The following is an 18,556-nucleotide window of genomic DNA, read 5'->3' on the forward strand; positions in this document are numbered from 1 at the left end:
CATACGGCCACTTTATTCATTATTCTCGAGGACCTTACAAAGTATTACAACAATGTGCCTGAATCCACCATCTTGGCAACACATGCCGCTACTCCTATCCAAAATGATGAAGGGGTGCTAGTTGGACCACTACCCAAACCACTCACCTAAGCCTAACATCAAAAGCCGGAAGCCGAAACATATTCGGAAGCCCCAGCCGAGCCACATACCGGGTCTGGGGCACAATCCGGTCAGACGCACTCGTGTGTCGTCGCCGCCATCTTCCACAGGTCCGTCTTCAGATCATATTGAGGCTTCTACCTTGTCTGGCCACTCTGCCATCGATGTCACCATGACGCCAGACAGCAACCTCCTCCTGCGTGAGTCCATCTCCGTGCATCGGACGCCGAGCCTCCACAGCGCCATGCCGCCGATATTCGCCGCCATCGATGTGTGAGATGAAGCACCGCTCCACTATCCCCCCAGCCAGCACTTACTCCAAAACGATGCCCCCAGGAGGAAAAGCGATAAAGCGCCATCATCGTCCGATCCGAAAGACCCAGATCTAGGGTTTCCCCCGGAGCATCCCGAGCCTGATGACGCAGACTGCAACGACGATGCCTCGACAAGGGAACGGCATCTAAGACGCCGCCATCGTCCGCCATGACCGTAGTCGGCGCGATTTTCATCGGCAGTTGCTCCACCAGACGTGCGCCGCCGACGTCGCTGGTCCCTTCAACCGGAGCAAACTCCAAAACAATGCCCTAAAGAGGGGCTACGACGCAAAAGTGCCGCCATCGCTCGATCCCAAGGAGATCTAGGGTTTCCCCCGTAGTTGCCCGCGCTGTCAAGGGCCAGACAAGGGTAGAATCCCACGGATCTGCCCAGCTGCCGATGAGTCGCACCCACCACCGTGCCGACGGCCGACCAGCGATCAATTCGGCCGCGCCGCCGCGAACCGATCCGGTCACGCCGCCGCGGTCCTTGTTGGCCGCGACGCACCAGATCGCAAGGCCTTCTGCCACGGGGAATCGACGTCGCCGAGGCGCCGCCACCACCCGCCGTGGCGACCGGCCCGCCGCCACGCTCCGGCCCGACGGCGGCGGCCCGCGCCAGCCCCACCCGAGCGAGAGGGCCCGAGTCCCCGCCGCCGCCGGCGACGGCTAGGCTTCGCCTGGCCGCGTCCTTGGGCGGCGGCGAGGGAGGAGGAGGAGGAGTGGGGGAGGTTCGGCGGCGATGGGATCTGGGGCCTCCCGGTCGCCCACGCGGGGGGCGGCTCGGGAGGGAGACGTACGGGACGGGAGCGAGTGGGTGTTGGAGTAGGTTTCTCGACAATCGTGTTTGTTTGATGTTGGCAGGCGGATGGATGTCGTTTGCATGCGGAGAGAAGGCACATAGACCTGGACGCGGCGCAGGTGGTGCTCTCGGCTGGTGCGCCACTTCAATGCCAGCTCCAATGAGGTTGTGTCCACTCTGGACCAACATGAATGCGGTGCTGATGCTCTCGGGCGCCGTTGACCGGCGTGAGTCCGTTGCAGCTGCTTCGCATGGGAAAGGGCAAGCGAGGGTCAGAATGAGGGTTTTGGTTTGGTCTGCGGTGTCTATCGTGTACGTGGCAACGGTTCGGATGCCCGTAAAGCCCCCTGGTTTGCCTTCGGTTTTCGGAAAAATGGACGTTCAGACTAGCCTGAACTTGTTGTCTTCCGGGGGCAATGGCGGCACCCAGATCTAGATTCGGTGGTACGAACTTGTCTTGGGCGTCCTTGTTACCTCGTCCTGACGTGGGCGAGCTATCGAGCGAAAGCTTCGCGCTTTAGTCACTGGGTGTTGTTTTGTGCTTGAGGATGTTCACGGTTTTCTTGCTCCGCTCTTTGTCGCGTCTGAATAAAATTACACGTGATTCTCAAAGGAAAAAAAAAGTTGCGGATTTGACACCTGCAGCGAACACGAACAGCGGGAGGCAGACGAGATGAACACGGAGACGAGATGCCGAGTGGGCCCTAGCGGTCAGACGGTGGGTACGTGGTTTGGCATAGCCTGGTCACTGACTGTGCGTTGCGTGCTCCCGCTCCGACTTGCACATGCGGGGACGCGGGCTCCTCTGCTTGACCGCTGGGAGCGCGCGACGCGACGGGCTCGAGCACGTACCGACACGCACCGGCCTCAGCAAGTGAGCATCGGCGCTCGACCATGCTCGGCGACCCCTCGTCTCTGTTTCCCTCGGTCGCCGCCCCCCTCGATGGACGTGCCACGGTCTGCTCGCGCCACTACCGGTGCTGCCGTGCGCGCATGAGCTTCAGGGTATGTTGCTTCGTACCGGCGTGACGGCCTTTTGCGGGCACACACATTTGTTGGTGTGCATCGCATTTAGTTGGTCTAGCAACGTGGTTGGTTCATTTCAGCGTCTCTGCCATGAACAGGGCTACGTGGACGTACAGATGTATGCTTTTTTTCTTCCTGGCATGGTAGACTTTCCAGTGTACCGACCAAGAACTTGTGTACACCGCGGCATGCCCATCAGCCGGAACAAGCTTGCACGAGGCGTCGCGGCCTCGCGGGTGGCCATGCCATTGCCATGCATGCCTTCGCCGAACTACAACTTATCATGACAATGCAGAGCAATTAATGGCTGGTGCTCGTGTGTGTGCGCGCTTCTTTCCCGTGCAATCGCACAATACATTTCTATATGGAGCTAGATATCCATTTGAACTACCTATATGAGTATGAGATTCTTCTTCATTTCATCTACGTAGATTCTACAATTGCCCCGGCTCCTTCATTTTCCATAGAGCTGGAACCCGAGCTTCTAAATTTGAAGTTGCTCCTCGGTTTGAACTAGCAGTTGCTAATCGCTATCCTTTAGCCGAAAGCCTGGAACGACTCAATTTCAGCTCGGACTGACTTGTCTAAGACTTCAACGAGCTCATCCGGATTCAAAGCTCTGATCAACTCTTCTATTTTAGGCTGGGCTAGTTGCTGCCTTACATGGGAAATGTGTGCTGAGAAGGGCTTGGTTTGTTGGATCAGCGCTGCTATACACACGACGGTGTGGAGACGATTTGTGCACGACAGTGCATATCCGTTCGTCCATCCATATCTTCAAAGTGTATCAGAGGGCTAGCACTTCCGTCGTGCAGGTGACGTGCAGTCATGCATCGTCTGCAAAGCAGTTTCGTTGTTGGATACTCGCTACCCAAATAATGGTGTTTGGGGTTGAGACCCGAAGTGAAGCGCAAGGTCCCCAGAAACGGATATATGTAAGCAAATTCGGCGCCCAAAAGGGGGATTGCTGGCAGAAGAAAGAAAACAAGGGAGGGGGACTAAATCCAACGACAACTATGGCAAAACCTATCATCGATGGCGTCGACCTTGAAAGGGGAGAAAATGCCAAGAAGAGATGTTGGATAGGTCGGGAGATTATTTTGGCTAGAATTGTCGGAACTAGCCAAAGAAAACCATCAACTAGAAGAAGAAAAAGGTTGCACCAAGGCAAGGATGGCCTCGAGCAATAGCCGAATCTCTCCAAGAACGCATGCGAAAGTGCATCTATATAGGAAACAAGGGTCCGAACCCCTCCCCTCCCCTTCTCCATCTGGAAGAGCCAACGGAGGAAGAGAAGAGAGGAGGGGTCGAGGGAACTTGGGAGAAGACTAGGAATAGAGAGACGAGGAAGAAGAGAGAAAGAAAGGAGGGGGAATGAGTTCCCTGTACTAAGGGCATTTCTATTAGATCCCCTATCCTAAACGTTCAAAATCTTCTCCCGATCTCATTTTCCTAAAACAAATTAGGGGAATGTCTTTTGCTCGGCTAGCAGATCCCTTATAATGTATTCCCTTAAAAAGTTTTAACACAATTTTTTCACACAAATTCATTGAGAAAACACATATTTAAGCAATGTCATTACCTAATTCAATAACCGTGCGATATTAGCATGTTAACATGCCATAATTAAGCTGAACATATGTACTAAATTAAGAAAAATCACACATATTGGCGCTATGATCGATCTCAACATAGGGAGAAGATTTATCTTGGAAAGTGTAGTGACTGCCCATGAGGTGTTGCACTCAGTGCACACTGGAAATGAGCAGGGGCTGGTGATCAAGTTAGATTATGAAAAAGCTTTTGACTGTGTGCATTTAGATTTCTTAGATGAGCTATTAGTGAAAAGGGGTTTTGGCCCCAAATGGACTGCTTGGATTAAAGCAGTGGTTAGAGGAGGATTATTTGGGGTCAAAATCAATGGCTCAGACAAGGTGATCCGGTTTCACCTCTACTCTTCAACCTGGTGGTGGATGTGCTTGCTAGGATGCTGATTAAGGCCACATACTCAAGTCTGATCGGAGGGCTTTGCCCCAGCTTCTGTCCTGGGGGGTTAGTTCCCTTCAATATGCAGATGATACTATTCTTTTCTTACAAAATAACCTAGAAATGACTCAAAACCTCAAGGTAATTCTGACTTGAGCAAGTGTCTGGCATGAGAGTTAACTACAATAAGAGTGAGCTAATTCCTATTAATATGTCCGACGAAGAAACCTTGAGGTGCATAGAGATTATGAAATGTAAGAGAGGGAATTTCCCTATTAAATATTTGAGGATCCCATTACACTTTGATAAGCTTAGGAGAGAAGACATCCAGCCTCTTATTGATAAGATCATTAAGAGAATTGCGGGTTGGAGGGGGAAGCTGCTCTCATATAAAGGGAGTTTTGTTATAATTCAAGCATGCTTAGCCAGTATCCCTATCTACCTCCTGTCTTTTTTCAAGTTTCGAAAATGGGCTATTGAGATGATCAACTCTCAGATGGCACACTGCCTTTGGAGTGATTTCGAAGGCCACAGGAAACTGCATCTAGCTAACTGGCGATTAGTTTGTATGAAGAAGGAATTTTGGGGTATGGATATCCCTAACCTTCAGCAACTCAACATGTGTTTATTGGACTCATGGGTGCAAAGGTATAGTAAGGGGAAGGCAAGTTGTGGAGGAAAGTGGTTGATCAGAAATATAGCACCCACAGACCAAACATCTTCACCAGCAATTCCCTTCATGCCTCTTGGTTCTGGAAAGGGGTTATGAGTGTGGTTAAATTTGGATACAGGTGATTGGTGGGGGATGGCAGACAGATTAGGTTTTGGGAGGATAGCTGGTTTGGTACATCTCCCCTTGCCGTCCAATTTTGGCCGCTATATGCCATTTGCAATGAAAACTCAAAAACTATCAGTGAAATATGGGATGGGACCCAGGTCAAGCTCTCCTTTAGGAGGATTTTCACTGATAACATGATGGAATCTTGGTATCAACTAGAGGAGATAGTGAAGAATATCTCTCTGGTGGAAGAAACAGACTCCCTAATTTGGCAGCTTGATAACAAGGGTGTTTACTCTAGTAGTTCTTTATATCATGTGATCAAATTTAGGGGGGTATAACCTGTCTACATTCCTGCTGTTTGGAAACTGCTAGTACCACCCAAGATCCATATTTTCCTATGGTTGGTCTCCTACAACATGATTATGACTAGAGACAATCTCAGGAAAAGACACATCATTAAACCTCTAAGCTGTGTGTTTTGTTCCTCGGATGAGTCCATTCAACACTAATTTTTTGAGTGTGTGGTAGCTAAAATTATGTGGGCTCTAGTCAGAGACCACTTCAACAAACATATAGAGTTAGATTACCTTTCTGTTGCTAGATTTTGGGTTCTAATAAAAAGAATGCGGCTCCCAATGTTGTTAGTTCGGCCACACTGTGGTGCCTGTGGAAATTTAGAAATTCCATGATCTTTAACAATGTAGTTTGGTCCAACATTAAGCATGTGATAGGGAAGCTGCAATCTATGATTCGAAGCTGGATGATCCTTTGTGGGGACCAGGAAAGATCCTAGCTGGAAGCATTCGCCTCCTACCTCGCGAAGCATCTGGCGAAGCCACTCTGTCTGACCAGGGACTGAGCGGAGAAAAGATACTTATGGTGGCAGATGAACCTGCGGGGCGCATGAAGGGTGAATCAGAGATGACGGCAAGTTGGGCGCCTCAGCCAAAAGCGGCGCCCCCCATGAAGGCAAGAAAATCACTGCAAGAGATCGCAGTGGCTGCTTAAAAGAGCCTTGTTTTTGCTTTCCCTGCATGGAAATGTTGTTATCCTCTGTTCATGTGTGAACTTGGTTATTTCTTTCTCTTTGCATAGACATTTGGCTTCCCCCTCCCCAGTGGAGTGAGAGGCGTGAACGAGTTAGTTGCTCGTCGAACAAACTTGTATGCGGTTGGGGGTTTCATTTGCATAATGGAACCGAGGAGGGATCCCTGTTTTTCTAAAATAAATACATACTACCTAGCTCTACTTGCTCGGGTGGTTAAGTTAGTCCTCAAAGTCTGAAACCAAGCCATTGTTCGAGGTCGAGGGGCTAGCCCCGTTCTCGTTGGCGGTTGGCTGGATCCAAGGCTTCTAATCCTCTAACTCCTGAGACTAGCCACAATGGGGAGTAACATACAGTAGTAACATACACATATCCCTAGATTATATTACTACCTTCATAGTGGGTAGTAACATAAGTGTGGTAACATGCAAAGCTTCATTTATTATGCTATAGACTCATATTGCATTGAAACATGTGATGTTACAGTAACTAGCTAAGTTACTACAACTCCCTCTCTCCTCATTAACTCATTGCCACATAAACAAATTTGCTGAGTTGGACTCGATGTTACTGCTGAAGTTACTCCCACTGTGGCTAGTCTGAAGGAGCTCATGGTAGAGTCAGTTGTGCTCGGCGTCGAGGCGGGACCACTTGACACAGTCTTGGCTGACCGTGCACTCGACGTCGACGGGCCCGAAGAATGTTTCGTTGATGGCGAGGAGGTCCGGCTCATCCTAAACGACCATGGCCATGTACTCACGGTCAATGTGCTCAGCCTCCCGATGCTCCTCCGCTGCCTTGTGCTCCATCTCTTCCGCCTGAGAGACGATGCAGACATTCGAGGGGTTGTGAGCAGCGGCGACGGAGGCAGCACCCGGCAAATTGAGTGTCGCCCACATTCTGTAGAGGCAAATAACAAAGGCGTCGTATGTGTGCACCACCTCCTCCGTCCTACCAACAAATCCCAGTCACCAACGGCTGAACTCTTTGTGCTAAATCTCAGCAGCAAACTTTCCCAACGGGCCGGTGCCGGACACCGTGGTACTTCAATGGCGGCGGCGGCGACATTTGCGGGTCTTGGGAGATAACGATGGTGGCAGAGTGGAGACATCGATTGGGGGTGCCGGAGTCGAAGAGGACGTTGGTCGGGCCGCGGGTGAACGGTGCTATATCGATGTAGGTGACGTTGTTCGAGGTCCGAGGGAAGTGGCCGGGGTGTGAGATGCAACCAGGATCGACCTTCGTCCACGACGACCACATCGAGGTAGGTGGCGGCGGCGATGAATCGACGGTAGGAGAGGGCCGATTTGGGTGGGGTCGCACTGTTTGGGACGGTGACACTGACTTTTATAGCCCAAGCCGGGCACGCAGTCAATACGCCATGCATGCAGCCTTCACTATTTTCCTAGGAGTGCCCTTTGACGATTTTTTTTCTAAAGCACATCTAGATATGCTATAATAATTGCACATCTAAGTCCAATGTCATTAATTTTACGCTAAGGTTCGTGCAAGCATTTTCTTTTGTCTTTTTTCTATTTTTTTCCTAGTTTGATCGAATGATGTGCCCTAGACAGACTCCGGAACAATTTTAGGAAAAGTAGACAAGTGAGGAAAGTTTTAGAGATAGAAAAATTATTTTACTTCTTTTTGAAAATACGGTTCGAGACATATAACTTGTGGCATTTTCGACGGCCTTCTAAAGCATGATCGGTGGCCAATGCATCGAAATATCGACACCTTCTCACAGTGATATTTTTCTGCGAACCGCTCTGAAGCGCGAGACCACAAAAAGAATCCCATCTTGATAAAACATAATAAAATCACATTTCACCTCAAAGAAAAGAAATTCCTTTCTCCAACAACAAATTCATCTCGTACTCAAATCACGACGTCAGGTAGTACTGAGGCGGAGCGTCTAGCAAAGCTAGGGCACGGCCGGTCGCGGCTACCGCCGTCGTCGGCACAGGTGGACCGTGGACGGGCCGCCGCAGCCTCTGCCAGGTCGGCGCCTACTCAACTGGAACCAGCACACTGCACAGGTGAGGTGAGGATTCTTCACGTTGCAACCAGGACAGGAAGCTAAGAAAGATGCTTTAATGGCTTCACTTGGGAGTTACAATAATATTCAGGCTATCAAGCTCTGTCTACTAGGATGTGCTGTACTTGCATCATCTAGTGTCACAAATTTCCGTCACAAATTTGAGACCGATTTGGATCGAAGGCGGACACAAACCGAACGTTTTCTGCGTTCTCTTCACCCGCCTCTGTCCACTGCCTGTCCCACATGGCCCACCTGCCATTCACTCACTTCTTTTTCTCAGGTGCCATCTCGCCTGAGCATCCTCACTCTGCCGCGCGAATGCAGGGCGCCACGCTCACCCCACCGTCCTGCACCGCCGCCGCGCCAAACCGTCATGCTCACCCCGCTGCGCCCCGACGCCCTAAATCGTCGCCCCGCGCTCGCCCTGCCGCGTGATGGCCGTGATGAAGCTCCGGGTCCCCCCGCACACGTCCAAGCCGCGTGATGCTAAGCTTGATGGACGGCATGGCCTCGTGTTGCCCCTACGCACGACGCGCACGTGCTAGCTAGTCGCCGTTGGACGAGCCCGTGACGCCGGCGCGACAGGAACTCAAGGTTGGTGTCGATGAGCAGCTCAAGGCGGCGACCCATTAGGCGTTTGATGAAATGTTGGGAGGGACATGTCCAAAATGCGTCTGTCTCCCGTTGGGTACCAATCTAAACAGATAAAAAGCGGACAAAATCCACGTTTTTTGGTCAGTCCGTTTGGAGTTGCTCATAATACTGAAGTGAGGCATTTTGAGTTGCATGTATAGTTATCCTCTTCCTGGTGGTACATGATGTTCCTGGGTAGGCTCTTGACCTCACTTGCATCACTTATTAGCTGTATAGCTTTGGCCGTTTTATTTCTTTTCGTTTCCTCTCGCTGTGCCTCGAGTAGTTTGTACCACTGTAGTAGTAGTAGTTGCCACGAGAAGAGGAGTGCATTTTTTCTACTGCGTGTTAAGAAGTAGATGTACTATCTAGGGAGTACTTGCCTAGTCTAATTGAGGGTGGTGAATGATGGCTTTACCTGCTAGGCTAGGATAGAGGCTAGAGGCTAGGCTTGTAAGGAAGAGAATAGTGAGTATTACTATTAGTATGTCAGTGTGATTATTTTATGGGCTAGGGTGTGAATATGTCAGGAGTAGAATGGCATTGATACGAGGAAAACAAAAAGAATGAATTCATTCACAAACTCTTGTAAAAAATTGATCGACCAAGATAATCCAGATTTAATTCATTGACCAGGATAATACCAAGAGAGGCAAAGCATAAGGCACAATTTTAGCAGCACAATCATCAGAGTTTAGCACTCGAATAGTATTTCATGTCTCAAAATTAAAGATAGGAGGGGGCATAACAGCCTCGAATTGCAAATGATACAGAGCATTCAAGCATGAACATGCATTTGAAGGAAAAGACAAATAGTTATCGCGCGATGGTAATTGGAGATTCTTGCATGATCCTCTTTCCTCTTGCTGAGAAGACAGAGTAGCAGCCTCTACTTGGGGGGGCTGCCCGCCGCCGGGGGTGCTGCAGGAGGAGGCGTCGTGCCTGCATAAAACTTTGTTTTAGTACCACCAGTATAATGTGCTGCCTCAATTCACAGGGGGCAAATCATCAAATCAAATCTACTTCTAGAGAGAGGCAGAGGGTATGCATGTAGACCGCTGATCCAAAAGCCCAAAGCATAGAGCAACAAAGGGTGTAGGGCTGTAGGCTAGTCTACCGATCGATATCCATATGCATGAGTACTAGTACTGGACTACATGAATACATGAACACAGAGAGAAAGAGAAAGAGAAAGAGGAGAAAGACAAACCCTTGGCCTTGTCCAGACGAAGCTTGGCGCGTACTTCCTTGGCAGCTTCGTGCACGACGAAGTCGTGCACGTAGCCCCCAATCAGAGTGGCGCCCGCAAAAGTGAAGGCGACGGCGGATCCAAACATCGTGTAAATTGTAGTAACAAGTTTCTCTTTGGATCGCACTTGGTTCATGCTGCAAACAGTAGACAAGGAAAAGATTAGATGAGTCTACTGGAGAAGACTATGGGCATGGAGAGAGGGAATGGTAGAAAAGATGAGGAAACTCACGCGGCTTCCAGCTTAACGCTCGTTATTTCCGCCATCAGCTTCTCATCCACCTCGGCGAGGGTGTTGTAGCAGCCCCGCACCCTCCCCACCTCGGTGAATACATCCGTCCGCAGGTCCGCCACCGCAGCGCATCCGCATCCACCGCTCCTGCATGCATGCGACGTCAAGGTCAAGTAAAACCAAAAAAACCGATCTTTCTCGCTTGGATGGGACCGAGCGACCAAGCACCAATACATCAATCAAGCAACTTGACAATACAGTAGCGCGCTGGGCGACGAGGAAGCACGAAAAGACGGAAGATGCATGGGTTTTTAGTTCTTACCCGTTGCCTGAGCCGGTGACCGCGCCGCCGCCGCCGTTGGCCGGAGCCCCACCTCCGCTCGCTCCACCCCTGCAATGGTCGGTCGCGACAAAAGAGTCAATCTTTGCGCCAAAAGTTGCATCGAGAAGAAGAAAAGAAAAGAAAAACATGGAGGACGAGGGCCGGATCTAACCCGCCGTTCGCCGCCCCTCGTCCATTCGCTGGCCCGCCGCCGTTCGTCTTCGTCGGAACCCTGCATGCATGGAGATAAATATCAGAACTTTCACGATAGGGCCGGGGGATCAACGAGAACCGACGGGATCAAAAAAAGCCACGCCATCGAAAAGTTGCATCGCGAAGAAGAACAGGAAGAAGAAGAAGGAGAAGCAGGAGATCTCACCCGCTGGTGTTTGCGGCGGTCCCGCCGGTCGTCGCACCGCGGCCGGTGGCTGCAGCCTCGCCGACGGTGGTTGGGTCGGTCGAGAACCTTCGCGCGCCGCGCCCGCGCTCCCTGGAACAGAAACACAAGGCGGAGTGAGAAAAGGGCACGGGACGGGAAGAAGCGACGGGTGGAGGAGGAGGAGGAGGAGGACAGGTTGCGCTTACCCGAGCAAGCTGCGGCGGATGGCGCCGGAGAGGAGGTGGGAGCGTGCGCGGAGGAGGACGGCCATCTCGTTCTCGTCTCGTCGCTGAAAGAGAAGGGAGGAGGGTGGCGGCGCGGAGAGGGAGGAGGATGAATGATTGAGCTGGGCGTGGCTTGTCGTCTTATAGCGGCGCCAGGGCTTCTCGGCCTCCCTCCCTCCCTCGCTCCGGTGCTGCTGTCCTGTCCGGTCCTCTGCGGTCAAAAGATTTTTGTTTCCGTTGGAGCCTTTCTTTTCTTCTTTCTGTGGTCTATCTTATCTGTTACACGGAGGGGAGGCGAGGGGAGGGCGGGACGCGGTTTTGGGATTCCCGCCTTGCAGCTCAAACTCAATCTGTGCATCCACTTGGTCAGTTTCCCTCCGCCTCGTGCCAAAACTCATAAACGGCTCGCTCCGCGCTTGCCAGCGCCACGCCAAGACGTGTATGCATGCACCATGCACCAGGATGCCGCTCCTCATGCAAATCATGGGTTTACTTTAGACAGTGCCATGAATTAGAGCATCTACGACCGGCACCTCAAACCCCTCTCAAACATTCTAGACAGTTTTTCTTTTTGACTTTTTCTAGGCGAAACAATGGATTCCGATGTTTCGTCACACGAGGAGTATGGACCAACGGAGCTTCATGAAATTGCTCAAGATGAGTTCTTCGATTCGTTGGATTCAGGAGAACAAGTCGAAATGATCATGCTCATAAGCGTCCAACCGGAGATGGACTCGGAGGTGGAGCACATTCTCAACTTTAAGGGCTCGATCAAAGGGAGATCAGCTATTAACCCGGATAGGGTCTCTCGAGCTTCCTTCTACTGCTTGGACACGGATGGCATCCGACAGTCGTTCATCACGTTGGCCAGCTGTGACCCGGGATTCAATTTCATTTTAGCATGTTTAGATTGTTTAACTGAGTTTTTTTTTTGCTTTGTTGCATTGTTTAATAGTTGAGTTGTGTTGAATTTGTGCGCTATACTATATGATACGCTTGTATGGATTGCATGGGTTTGAGGGTTTACATTTCACGAGTGTGGTTCCTTCGGCATGACATATGAGGGGTCATCTGGCGTTGTCCGATCTCGCATAGATGCTCCTAGTTAGCCCAAGTCACGTGAGAGATCCTGGGAAACGGCCATCCCTGAACACCAATCGATCAAAAATATGCTCTTGGAAGAAGGTCAAAAACCGCTCCTAATGCCCCCGATAGCCTCCCCCTCTCCTCCCCACTTCGCCGGCTCGATCAAAGGGAGAAGAGATATTAACCGCGAAAGGGTCTTTGGAGCTTCTACTCCTTGGACACTGATGGCATCCGACCAATGGTTCATCTCATTGGCCAGCCGAGACCCGGGATTCAATTTCATTCTAGCATCTTCAGATTGTTTCACTGAGATTTTTTTTTTGCTTTTGTTGCATTGTTGAATAGTTCAATTGTGATGATTTTGTGCGCTATATATATGATATGCTTGTATGGATTGCATGGGTTTGAGGGTTTGGATTTCACGAGTGTGGTTCTCCGGCAGGACATACGGCGTTGTCCGACCTCACATAGATGCTCCTAGTCAGCCCAAGTCACGAGGGAGATCCCGGGAAATGGCCATCCCTGAACACCAATAGATCAAAAATAAGCTCTTGGAAGAAGGTCAAAAACCGCTCCTAATGCCCCAGTTAGCCTGCCCCCGTCCTCCGCCGACTCGATCAAAGGGAGAAGAGCTATTAACCGCGATAGGGTCTCTCGAGCTTCTACTCCTTGGACACGGCTGGCATCCGACCAGTGGTTCATCACCTTGGCCAGCTGTGACCCGAGATTCTATTTCATTCTAGCATCTTCAGATTGTTTCACTAAGATTTATTTTTTGCTTTTGTTGCATTGTTGAATAGTTGAATTGTGATGATTTCGTGCGCTATATGATACGCTTGTATGGGTTGCATGGGTTTGAGGGTTTAGATTTCACGAGTGTGGTTCCTTCGGCATGACATATGAGGGGTCATCCGGCGTTCTCCGACCTCACATAGATGCTCCTAGTCAGCCCAAGTCATGAGAGATATCCTGGGAAACGGCCATCCCTGAACACCAATAGATAAAAAATAAGCTCTTGGAAGAAGGTCAAAAACCGCTCCTAATGCCCCCGTTAGCCTCCCCCTCTCCTCCCCACTTCGCCGGCTCGATCAATGGGAGAAGAGATATTAACCGCGAAAGAGTCTTTGGAGCTTCTACTCCTTGGACACTGATGGCATCCGACCAGTGGTTCATCACATTGGCCAGCCGAGACCCGGGATTCAATTTCATTCTTGCATCTTCAGATTGTTTCACTGAGATTTATTTATTTTTGCTTTTCTTGCATTGTTGAATAGTTGAATTGTGATGATTTTGTGCGCTATATGATATGCTTGTATGGATTGCATGGGTTTGAGGGTTTAGATTTCATGAGTGTGGTTCCTTCGGCATGACATATCAGGGGTCATCCGGCGTTGTACGACCTCGCATAGATGCTCCTAGTCAGCCCAAGTCACGTGAGAGTCTCATCGTAAAGGAATGCAGTTTTTGACATCCATTTGCCAGATTCCATAATCATAAAATTCGGCAATTGCTAACATGATTCGGACGGAGTTAAGCATCGCTACGGGTGAGAAATTCTCATCATAGTCAATCCCTTGAACTTGTCAAAAACCATTTGCGACAAGTCGAGCTTTATAGACAATAACATTACCATCATCGTCAGTCTTATAAACGGCTCGCTCCGCGCTTGCCTGCGCCACGCCAAGACGTGTATGCATGCACCATGCACCGGGATGCCGCTCCTCATGCAAATCATGGGTTTACTTTAGACAGTGCCATGAATTAGAGCATCTACGACCGGCACCTCAAACCCCTCTCAAACATTCTAGACAGTTTTTCTTTTTGACTTTTTCTAGGCGAAACAATGGATTCCGATGTTTCGTCACACGAGGAGTATGGACCAACGGAGCTTCATGAAATTGCTCAAGATGAGTTCTTCGATTCGTTGGATTCGGGAGAACAAGTCGAAATGATCATGCTCATAAGCGTCCAACCGGAGATGGGCTCGGAGGTGGAGCACATTCTCAACTTTAAGGGCTCGATCAAAGGGAGATCAGCTATTAGAGAAACTCTAGCATACCCCGCATCCCGCCGGCCCGCAAAACACGTTTGCAGTTCGTGCAAAATGGCCATTGCGGGCCGGCGCAGACGGCCACAGATGCAGACCCCTCAAACGGACCCGTATAAAAGTATATTCGTGGAATATGCTTTTTTACGGGTCGGCTTTGCGGGGTCTGCTCTTTGTGCCGCTGCATCCCGCCCCGCAAATATCAAATCCAACATAATACAACAATTGGAAGCAAACTAAATTATTCAAATCAAACATAATGCGATAATCATCCACATTACAAATAATTATTCAAATCACCGTAGCAAAGTTAAATAATGCAATGCAAAACTTGTCGTGAATACAAATACAAATGAATACAAAAATTAGTCACTGTCTAGCCCTTTGCCGATGGTGCTCAATGAGATCCTCCTGAAGTTGAAAGTATGTGTTTGCATTTTCAATCTCCTTGTATGTCTGAAGAAAAACTCTAATGCAGTTAGGGTCTCTAGCTAGTTTGACACGGCTACCCACATTGTCGTAGAAGAATTCCAAGTTCATTCCTCTCTCATCTTTAAGAATCATATTGTGCAGGATAACACAACATGTCATGATATTTTTCAAGGTTTTCTTATCCCCAAAACGAGCAGGACCACGGACAATGGCAAACCTAGATTGCAAAACACCGAATGCTCTTTCAATGTCTTTTCGGGCTGCCTCTTGCACCCTTGCAAATTCACATTGTTTTTTAGTTTTGGGTTCTTTGATGGTCTTGACAAATGTGCACCAAGGAGGGTATATACCATTTGCAAGATAGTACCCCTTTGTGTATTCATGCCCATTGATAGTGTAGTTGCAAGCAGGAGCATCACCACTAGCAAGCCTAGCAAACAAATGAGACCGTTGCAACACATTGATATCATTGAGAGTGCCCGATATACCAAAAAAGCAATGCCAAATCCATAAATCCTCGGATGCTACGACCTCTAGCACAATTGTTGCATCACGAGACTTGCCACAATACATTCATTGCCATGCCTTGGGGCAATTTTTCCAAGTCCAATGCATACAATTAGTGCTACCTAGCATGCTAGGCCAACCTCTCCTCTCATTCGATGCCATCAATTTCTTTGTGTCATCTTCGTTGGGTTCCCGAAGATACTTAGGACCAAAGACACGGATGATCAATTTTTTGCAAATCTATGCAGACTCAATTGTAGTATCTTCACCAATGCGAACATACTCATCGGCATAGTCAGCCGAAACGCCATATGCAATCACCCGTATAGCTACGGAGATTTTTTGATATGCCCTAAATCCCATTAAGCCCGCAACATTTCTTCTTTGAGTAAAATACCGGCAATTTGCCTCGCAAGCTTGAACAATTTTCACAAAGAGGTGTGGTGGATATGTAGGATTCTCCGCGAATTAGTCTTGCATCAACATCTCGTCCCAAGGATGACGATCCCGAGGAATGCAAAGACGCCCGACAGTCGATCCTCGCCTCCTCTTCCGGTTCTCGTCTTCGTGCTCCTTCACGGCAAGTGCCATGACTAATGTCTGTTGCCAAAAGTTCGCAAACAGGTCTCAACATCCGAGTCGTCCGAATCAAACGAATCGGAGAGCAAGAACTTCTCGCACGGGCTCAACTCCATCCACATGCGTACTGGCGCGTCAATCAACTATACAGCTCGCTCGCAAAAATCACAAAAATACGCGCTAACCAGTGGCGGATGCGACGGGCGATCCCGTGCGGCGACGAGGGGCGGGCTCGACAGTGGTTGATCCCCGGCGGCGGCAGCAACGAGGGGCGGCTCTTCTCGCCGGATCCGAGGGGTGCAGCGTCTCGGCCCGGGAGGGTGTGGGGCGGCCCTGCGGCGCGATTCGGCCCACAGATTTGGCGGGAATCGCCGGCGGCGGACGGGCGGAAGCAAGGGCGGTCGGTGACGGAAGGAGGGGGGAAAGGCGCGCAGGCTGAAATGTCCCTCCCGTCAACTGCTTATCTCTGATGCGGGGCACCGCAGCCGCGAGGTGGAAATCCACGTATTCCCGGGTTGAGGCCGAGATTTTGCCGCGCCCCTCAAAATTTTTTGCGGGCCGAGGCGGGATGCGGGGTCTGATCGGGCAGATTTTTCCGCCCTTACCCGCATTTTGTCGGTTATTTTGCGGGTCGGGGGAGGATGCGCAGTCTGCTAGAGTTTCTCTTAACCCGGATAGGGTCTCTCGAGCTTCCTTCTACTGCTTGGACACGAATGGCATCCGACAGTCGTTCATCATGTTGGCCAGCCGTGACCTGGGATTCAATTTCATTTTAGCATGTTCAAATTGTTTAACTGAGATTTTTTTGTTGCTTTGTTGCATAGTTGAATTTGTGCGCTATACTATATGATACGCTTGTATGGATTGCATGGGTTTGAGGGTTTAGATTTCATGAGTGTGGTTCCTTCGGCATGACATATGAGGGGTCATCCGGCGTTGTTCGACCTCGCATAGATGCTCCTAGTTAGCCCAAATCACGAGAGAGATCCTGGGAAACAGCCATCCCTGAACACCAATAGATCAAAAATAAGCTCTTGGAAGAAGGTCAAAAACCGCTCCTAATGCCCCCGTTAGCCCGCTCCTCTCCTCCCGTACTCCACCGAGCCACCGGCGCTCACTGCCGTTCCCGCCCACCGCCTCCGGTACCTATAATCCCACTCCCGCACTCCGTGCATGTTCTCCTTTTCAGCATGGATGGGGAGGGAGGACATACACAGGAGAGAGCAGATGGGTTTCCCAGATCAGGATCGATAGTGAGAGTAGCGGAGGGCTCCTGGCAGTGGTTGAGATGCATCAGAGAGTACATGTTGCCACCGGCGGGTGTGACTTCGAAAAATGGGGCATCCTCTACAAAGATCGTGCGAAAAGAGATGGTGGAAGCATTTATCAAAACTCTTTATGTGCTCGTCAGGGCTCCTCATCCTATCTTGGTGGGGTAACTGTTGCATAAACCGATACTAAGGGTGTCGTAGATCGTGTGCTCCTTGCCAAACTCTATCTTTCAGGTGCAATGTTCGGAAATACTCCACTGCCCATCGCCCCATCATCGCCAGATGTTGGGATGCTTCGCTGGAAGGAGAAAACATCCAGACTCAGCCATGCTACTCCACCAGAACCGACATCATCTCCTAATCAATCTCCGTCGAACAAGACAAAGACAGGGTTGACAATAGGTCTAAAAAAACATAGGTTCGGTGAAGGCAATGTAATGGGTTCCATCAGTAATTTAAAATAAGTGCAATTTTTTGGAGAGATTTCATGGCTGGAGGCCTAAGTACTTGTTTGGATATGGCTATGGATAATGAAATTACGAGTTCTTCGATTTGTCGGATTCACAGAAGAAGTCGAAATGATCATGCTCATGAGAGCATCTTGTCGGAATCGGGGCTCCGCAGACCCAAGAAGGTTCGAACTCGGGGGCGTGAACGAAGGATCCAGCTTCACGACGATGCTAGCCCGCTATGCTCATGGCCTGATCTTGTCTGGTACACCAGAACGTGAGGATGAGATGAACACGGAGATTTACCCAGGTTCAGGCCACCTTGCGGTGTAAAACCCTGCTCCTGCTTTGTGGTGGATTGGCCTCATGAGGGGGCAGGGGATGAACTAGTATAGTGGAAGAGCAACCTCGCGAAGGATCATGGGTGAAGGTGGAATGGATCTGACCCCCCTCTACGGTGGAGGCTAGTCCCTATTTATAGTGGCCTTGGTCATCTTCCCTTATCGCACAGGAGGGAAGGGATCCCACAATGACCAATTTTGAAAGGAGACAAGGAGTACATCTTATCCTGACCAAAGGTGGTCTTTGCCTGCAAAGCTTCTGGGCGTGACGCGGAGGTGGGCTCGGCGATGACATCCGTCCTGCCGAGCTCGTGGTCTTGGTCTTGTTCCACCGGAATGGAAAGTTTTGGGGCCTTCCTCGGGAACCTGCGCCTGCCCTTGCTTCCTTAGCACTAAAGAGGAAACTGTCCGCATTGCGCCCGCTAGTGCCCACCTGGCCTTGGTCGTCATGGCTCACGTCATTGCAGCCTCATGAGGCTGGGTACCTGCATAGAAATCTCTGCTCCTCGGGAGGCAGCGTGGGGAGGCCACTCCTCTAGAGGTCTTGGCGTCGTTCGCCTTGCGAGGATCTTGTAGCTGGGTCGTACCAGGCCGTCAAGGTGGGCCATGCCTGGGCCGCAGGCAGGCAAGTGTGGGTACCCCCGATCCCTG

The 18,556-nt window shown here is 50.3% G+C and overlaps 1 protein-coding gene across 1 annotated transcript; it reads right to left on the minus strand.

The window, feature by feature from the left end:
* Positions 1-9,457: 9,457 nt before the first annotated feature.
* LOC123107503 (keratin, type I cytoskeletal 13) lies at positions 9,458-11,405 on the minus strand. The gene is made up of 7 exons (XM_044529489.1): positions 11,176-11,405; positions 10,970-11,080; positions 10,763-10,822; positions 10,591-10,659; positions 10,269-10,415; positions 9,998-10,173; positions 9,458-9,729 (listed from the first exon to the last, which is right to left on the minus strand). Exons 1-7 carry the CDS (start codon positions 11,238-11,240, stop codon positions 9,677-9,679), a joined length of 681 nt encoding a protein of 226 aa, XP_044385424.1. The 5' UTR covers positions 11,241-11,405; the 3' UTR covers positions 9,458-9,676.
* Between the last annotated feature and the right edge of the window lie 7,151 nt (positions 11,406-18,556).

This window comes from Triticum aestivum, chromosome 5A (assembly GCF_018294505.1).
Source record: "Triticum aestivum cultivar Chinese Spring chromosome 5A, IWGSC CS RefSeq v2.1, whole genome shotgun sequence".
NCBI lineage: Eukaryota > Viridiplantae > Streptophyta > Magnoliopsida > Poales > Poaceae > Triticum > Triticum aestivum.

Excerpts from the sequence above, each read along its gene's own strand:
- LOC123107503 (XM_044529489.1), bottom strand. The coding sequence starts at position 11,240 with ATGGCCGTCCTCCTCCGCGCACGCTCCCACCTCCTCTCCGGCGCCATC. Across the intron at positions 11,081-11,175 it reads ATCCGCCGCAGCTTGCTCGG|GGAGCGCGGGCGCGGCGCGC; the intron begins GTAAGCGCAACC and ends TTTCTGTTCCAG. Across the intron at positions 10,416-10,590 it reads GTCACCGGCTCAGGCAACGG|GAGCGGTGGATGCGGATGCG; the intron begins GTAAGAACTAAA and ends GCATGCATGCAG.